At 53.7% G+C, this 6,302-nt stretch overlaps 2 protein-coding genes across 2 annotated transcripts; both read left to right on the top strand.

Annotated features, from left to right (window-relative positions):
• Positions 1-2,126: 2,126 nt before the first annotated feature.
• On the top strand, positions 2,127-3,628 carry SETTUDRAFT_174014 (uncharacterized protein; the record flags this gene model as incomplete). The annotated part of the gene is made up of 3 exons (XM_008032562.1): positions 2,127-2,188; positions 2,210-2,828; positions 2,879-3,628. 3 exons carry the CDS (start codon positions 2,127-2,129, stop codon positions 3,506-3,508), a joined length of 1,311 nt encoding a protein of 436 aa, XP_008030753.1. The 3' UTR covers positions 3,509-3,628.
• Positions 3,629-3,827: 199 nt separating this feature from the next.
• SETTUDRAFT_174013 (uncharacterized protein) lies at positions 3,828-5,397 on the top strand. The gene is made up of 2 exons (XM_008032561.1): positions 3,828-4,589; positions 4,637-5,397. The coding sequence occupies exons 1-2, from the start codon at positions 3,969-3,971 to the stop codon at positions 5,366-5,368; spliced, it is 1,353 nt and encodes a 450-aa protein (XP_008030752.1). The 5' UTR covers positions 3,828-3,968; the 3' UTR covers positions 5,369-5,397.
• The last annotated feature ends 905 nt before the right edge of the window (positions 5,398-6,302 follow it).

Below are 6,302 nucleotides of genomic sequence, written 5' to 3'. Positions count from 1 at the left end.
GAGAAAGTTGAGAATTTTTTGACTTCAAAACATAGCCGTTTGAATCAACGCAACCCTTTCTTCGGTTGCATTTCTGCGACTTGCAGACTCGGTAAATGAAAAGAAATAATCTTTCTTTCTCTCTCTCCCTCTCCCTTTACCTCCCTCGCTATGCACAAATCAAGGGGACCTGTGGAACCTTCTTTGCGCCTTCTTCGGACACACCACACATGGACGTATACCTACGTACCAGGGTACCATCTTAAACCATCACCACCACCCTTCTCTCACTCTCACTCTCACTCTCTCTCTCTCTCTCTCTTTCTCTCTCTCTCGCTTTCGGTCTCGATGTCTCTTCCTTACCTTAGCTTACGCACTTGGCATGGCCATGCGCAGGGATACCTCAACTTGGCCCATGATCCGTCACACCCGGCCAACGACGGCTCATTGCGCAATCCCCCCCATATCACATCCATACGGGAGAGAGTCGGTCAACCAGTCAGCCAGTCAATCAATCGATCCGGGCCGCCGATATAAAAAAACAGCACGAAAGAAAAAGGAAGATCCCCCCAATCCCTCCCTCCCTCCATTCATGCCCTGGTCCCGTCAGCCTTACTCATCGATCTGGCACTTTCCCCACAACGTCCTTGCAAACCCCTTTGTCATTTTAAAAAGCGCGAGAGCGAGCCTTGAACGTCTTGGCTGAGGCAGCAGATGCAAGAGCCCGTGGTTTTAACTCTGCACGTCTTTTTTTTTCTCTCTTACCTTCCCTTCCTTCATTCCTTTCTTTCCTCCCCCTTTTTGTTTTTTCCCACTCGTTTTCGCACTCCGCCCGCGCTAAGGGGGCGGGCGATACAGGCGCGCCCTAATCGTTGCGTTTGATACCGCCTTGATGCTCCGCGGGTTTCAGCCTCAGGGTCAAGGTTGGCTTGGGCTTTTGCGCCCGCCTGCGGCAACTAGGGGCGGACGGTGCGCGTTAGGTGTAAGTGGTTGCTTGCTGGGTGTACGTAGATACCTTTGTCTCTGTCGCGCGCGCGCGCGTTACCAAGTTTACCTTTTCTTGAGGCGGATCATTGCCTTTTTGGGGCCTTTGGGGGTGAGACATAGAATTCCGACGTCATCTAATCTCATTCCTTGTGAGAAACGTTTCTTTTTCTTCGGCTTCTACATAGCCATACCAATACTTGTTGCCGCCTTGTCCTACTCGTGCGAGCGGAGTATATGGAATCCGGGGGGCGGGGGGGGGGAAGGGAAGGGAAATTCTTTTTTTTTTTTTAACTTGGATCGTGAGATATGTGAGTGAGTGGGTGTGTGATTAGTTACCCAGAACTTTTTTTCTTTTTTTTTTGCTTTTCCGTCGTTACAGTACGTACGGCATCCATTATCTTTTTTTTTATGGTTCACTCCCGCAACAACAACTAAGTAAAACCCTTTTATACAAGGCGATAAGCCGTGTGCGATAAGTATGTATGTGCACCACGTAAAACCACTATATCAGACACTAAATATACCCAAGAAGTTTTTTCTGAGACCTAGAAAAAGACAGCCCGGTAAAACCCAAATATGCCTCGTCCCTTTGTTGTTGATCGCCCCCCCCCCCCTCCAACCACCACCACATGCACCACGCGCGCGTCGACGGTCAAGAGAAGAAGTTTTAGGATTCGCGTAATGCCGATCTTGGGTTGCAAAGGGAACCTAGATTCATCTCATGCTGAGACTACCATGGTTCAATCCCCCCTGGAGCTTGCCAATCTTGGACTTGTCGTTCAGCCGTTTCTGTCGCAGAGTATCCGCTGCGCGGGACCCCTGCGTCTCAGGCTGGTTTCAAGGCGCTGCAGCATCACAGCACATAATTGACGATGGGAAAAAGGTTAAAAAAGGGACGACGGTTTCCACAAACACATGCTATATCGAGTGTGCATTCCCCCCTCTCTCGAACGGCTGCGTCTTCGCTTTATAACTGTTAATATCTTGCGTTTTTGCATTATTATTATTATTATTTTTTACTTTCCTTTCATTTGGCGCCGCGCGTTGGATTTTTGGTGAAAGGTTGCTTCTGTGAAGCGGCTGGAGAAAAAGAGGTGCATCAACAACAAGGACAAAAGAAGAAGTTCTTTGCATTCCACTTTTGCATTTGACGACATACCATGTGGACACCGAGCCGTGCGAAGCCAGCTTCTCACCGTACTCATTCCATTCATTCCATTGCGTCGGTTCAGTCGACCGCAAGCCGACCCGTATCCATGATTTCTCCTCGTCAGCAGCCGCAGCAGTCGCAGGGCTACGACGATGACGACCTGTCCGACATGGGCTCCGATGACGAGCAGTTCCCCAGCAGAGTCAGCAACACAGCACCGTTGACGTGGAACAGGCCCCAGGCAGGGTCTCCGGCCAACCTAATGGCGCAGAAGATGCAGAGCCAGGCTGCACCACTGCCCCAAGTGGCAGCCATTCATTACCAGAACCAGCAAAACCTGCAACAACGGCCTGTAGACGATGATGCTTCATCGCGATCCTCCACGCTGGACGGCGGGGCCGACGACGACTCTTACCCTACCAAGACGCCTGTGCAAACGGTCATCAAGATGAGCCTGACAGGCACGGAGCCGGCATCTCCTGCTCCTGCACCGCACATTCCCGGTCCTCTAGAGTCGCAGCTCGCCGCCTTGATGTCCAAGCTCATTCAAATTGAGCAGTCAAACCCCGCGGCATCCGTCACGCCCGAGGAGTTTTCAGAGATGAAGAACCGACTAAAGGCCCTGGAAGACGAGAAGAAGGTATGGTGGAAGCGCCACGAGGCCATCTGGGCTCTGCGAGACGAAGACGTCGAAAACAACATCAAGATTCGGGTGAGTAGAGCCACATCAGGTTCGACAAGCCAGTCACTAACATGCAACAGGGAATGCTGGCAGCCGCCCGCCGCGAACTCGACGCCACCAAGAAGCTGCGCGACGAGGATCTGCAAAACGTCCAGATTGTGCGCTTCAAGCTGGCGGAAAAGACAAGAGAGCTGGACCGAGTCCAGGCACAGACGGGGCGCAGCAGCCCCAGCCGAACACGCATATCCAGCTTCATCGAGAGGCGCGACACTACCGACCTATTTACTGCGGCCAAGGTGGCAGCGCTGGAGCAGCGCGCCCTCGAGCTGGAGAGGAGAAACTCGGATCTCATGGAGCAGCTGGGGTCGCAGAACACCAGCCTCGACGACTTGAACCGAACGACAGCCCATCAAGCGTGGAGAGCCACCGTTGCCGACCTAGAAGCCAAGCTCCAGGCCAAGGACGCAGAGATCCAGCGGCTGCGGTCGAGTGCTGGCGATGCCCCTGCTGGCGGAGTCCAGATGGACTGGTACAGGATCGAGGCTCTGCTGGAGGAGCATGCCAGCTACCGCGAGGGCATAGGAGGCAAGCTGCAGGCTCTCCGGTCCGAGAAGGAGATTCTGATGAGAGATCTGCACCGCAAGGAGAACGAGTGTCAAGGCCTGGAGCTCAAGGTGCAGATGCTGCAACGCCGGGCAAACGTAGTATAATGAAGTAAGGTGTGTGTGGCTACGCACGCCTGGTGTTTTATATATTCGTGTGGAGAGGGCGAGGTGTTTTTTTTTTCTTTCTTTTCGTAGTAGCCACTTGTGTAGCAGTTGGATAGGGCCAAACCGAATATCAGTGTTTTAGCACTTGCAAGCCGATGCAAAAAAAAGAAGCCTGGGCTGATTGCCATCGTGAAAGAAACAGGGAAGAGTGGCAGTGCGTGGGGCGTGGCTGACGTGACTGCTGGTCCAAGCTCGGCGTTGAGTGTGAGAAACATCGTCATTGTGCCTCGATTAGGCTTTGCGACGACTTTTACTGCCAGGTTTTCGCTGCCCTTCTGCTGTATACACGAGGATGTGATCGGCGCCGCCATGACAGCACACGCTGCTTCTCACAGCATTAAAGGCAGCCGGGCCTCAGCTGTCTGCCAGGTACGGCTCGCTCCACAGCCACACCTTCACCATGCAGTCGCTCCTTGTATCGCTCCTCGTCGCCGCCAACGCAGCTGGTGCAGTAGCCAGTTCGTCCGTCTACGCCAGCTCGTCGTTTAACCCGCTGCGCCATCTGGCGGGTATTGCGCCCTACTTCGAGGACCCCCAAAGCGACCCCAAACCCCCCCAGGGCTGCAATGTCACGCGGGCGGCGTATCTGATTCGCCATGCCGCCATCTACGCCAACGACTTTGACTACGAGGAGTACATTGAGCCGTTCACCGACAAGCTGAAGAACACGACGGCCGACTGGCGCAGTGCGGGACCCCTGGGCTTCCTGGCCAAATGGCAGTCGCCCATCAGCGACGAGGAGCTCGAGGACCTCACGTCGATTGGCAGGCTGGAGTCGTACAAGCTGGGCGTGGATGTGCGCCTGCGGTATCCCTCGTTCAAGGACCCCAAGAAGGTGTGGACGTCGACGGCGGAGAGGACAGAGCTCAGCACGTCTTCGTTCATCGACGGCCTGGTTGCGGAGAGCAACAACACGAAGCTCGTTGCCGTGCGCGAGGATGCTGCCCGCGGCGCGGATTCTCTGACTCCGTACAAGGGCTGCCCCAAGTACAGCTCTTCTTACGGCAGCAAACAGTCGTCGGTATGTATCTAGTGTGCGCTGCAGGAAGACTGCTGACGTGTGGCTAGCAATTCCAAAAGACGTATACCAAGCCCATTATGGGCCGCATGAATGCGTATGCACCTAGCTTCAACTTTACAGCTAGCGACATTGTCGCTATGCAGCAGCTGTGCGGATACGAGACGGTCATCCGCGGCTCGTCGCCGTTCTGCTCTCTCGATGTCTTTTCCCAGGACGAGTGGCTTTCGTTTGAGTATATGAATGATATCATGTACTTTTACAACACCGGATACGCAAGCGAGCAGCTCGCGGGCACCCTTGGGCTTCCCTGGCTCAACGCTTCTGCCGATGTGCTGCTCTCCGACGACGCCGACCAAGACCTGTACGTCTCCTTTACGCACCGCGAGCTGCCTCCAACCGTTGCTGTCGCAATGGGCCTGTTCAACAACAGTGCCTACTCGGGCGCCAACGACCCCAACGCCACGATGCCGCTTGACCGTCCCAACCACGGCCGCGTCTGGCGCTCCTCCAGGATCCTACCTTTCCTGTCCAACTTTGCCATTGAAAAGATGTCATGCGACAGCTACGGCTTCGAAGCCGACGACTACTTCCGCGTGCTCGTCAACAAGGACCCGCAGCAACTCACGTGCGCCGACGGCCCGGGAGGCAGCTGCTCCAAAAAGGCATTCCACGACTTTATCCAGGACAAGAAGACGCGCTTTGGCGGCTTCACGCAGTTTTGCGAGCCCGAGTACAAGAACTCGACCAATGTGCTGAGTATTTACAGCAGCGATAATTAGATGTATTTTTAATGTAATACTTTTCTTCCAACATACCTCCGTACACCTACTGCAGTTTCCTATTGTGTATCCTATTGCATCGTGAAATCACCATGTCGAAATCACACATACACATGGTACTAAAACCTGCAAGGTGCCTGCCTCTTTGCAAGCATCCAATTGGTCCGGAACGCGGCTGGAATCTCTCTTGGCTGCCAAGTAGTCATGATAACTATGCTCGGTCGAGGCGGCACTTTTGCTGCCGCTAGTTAGTGGGGGGAGGGGGGGGGAAGCATTGCATCCGCGGCGCCCGGCCATCACGCCACGGGAATCCTGCAACCAAGTAAGTCAGTACATGGAATAGCTACGCTGTGAAGCGGTTTGAGTGCGCGAGACTTGCTGTCGAATAGTTGAGGTAGAGGTACTGGATATGTCGTTGCTCAGGTATAGCCATGTAGCTAGCTAGCTAGCTACAGTGCCCGTGCACCAGATGAGCACCATCGCCAGTTGAGCACCCCCAACAACTTAATATAGTCAACAAGATGAGGCTATAGAGCCACCACAAATCGTAATAAAATTGCGCAAAGCTAGGATTATACTATATACAGGCCTACGAAAGTTTTAGCTTATTTAGAAATTTTTTTAGAGGGCGTTATCGGTCGTTGCCGTCGACTACGCGGTGGAGCAGCTCGTGCAACCCTTGCAGCTCCCACCACAGCTAGAGCAACACCACCACACTTTTAACGCTTTGTAGCTGGCTTATAAGGTTTTAACGCTTTGCGCTTACCCAATTGGGGCAATTGTATAGCTTTGGCAGCGTCGCGGAGGCTTCTACAATGCTCTCTTTCGGCTTTCTCTGCAGCCTTCCGCTTTCTGGTCTCCTCCCAACCCTTCTCCCGCTCAACACGGGCTGCTTTTTGAAGTTGAAGCTAGCAATCGCGAGCGTGCCTTCTTA

Source organism: Exserohilum turcica, assembly GCF_000359705.1.
Source record: "Exserohilum turcica Et28A unplaced genomic scaffold SETTUscaffold_8, whole genome shotgun sequence".
Taxonomy (NCBI): domain Eukaryota; kingdom Fungi; phylum Ascomycota; class Dothideomycetes; order Pleosporales; family Pleosporaceae; genus Exserohilum; species Exserohilum turcicum.
This window is presented reverse-complemented; position numbering and strand designations above follow the sequence as displayed.

What these genes read in the sequence shown, in the direction of transcription:
- SETTUDRAFT_174013 (XM_008032561.1), top strand. Translation starts at nt 3,969, where the DNA reads ATGCAGTCGCTCCTTGTATCGCTCCTCGTCGCCGCCAACGCAGCTGGT. An exon ending in ACGGCAGCAAACAGTCGTCG is followed by an intron (nt 4,590 to 4,636) that starts GTATGTATCTAG and finishes ACGTGTGGCTAG; the next exon opens with CAATTCCAAAAGACGTATAC.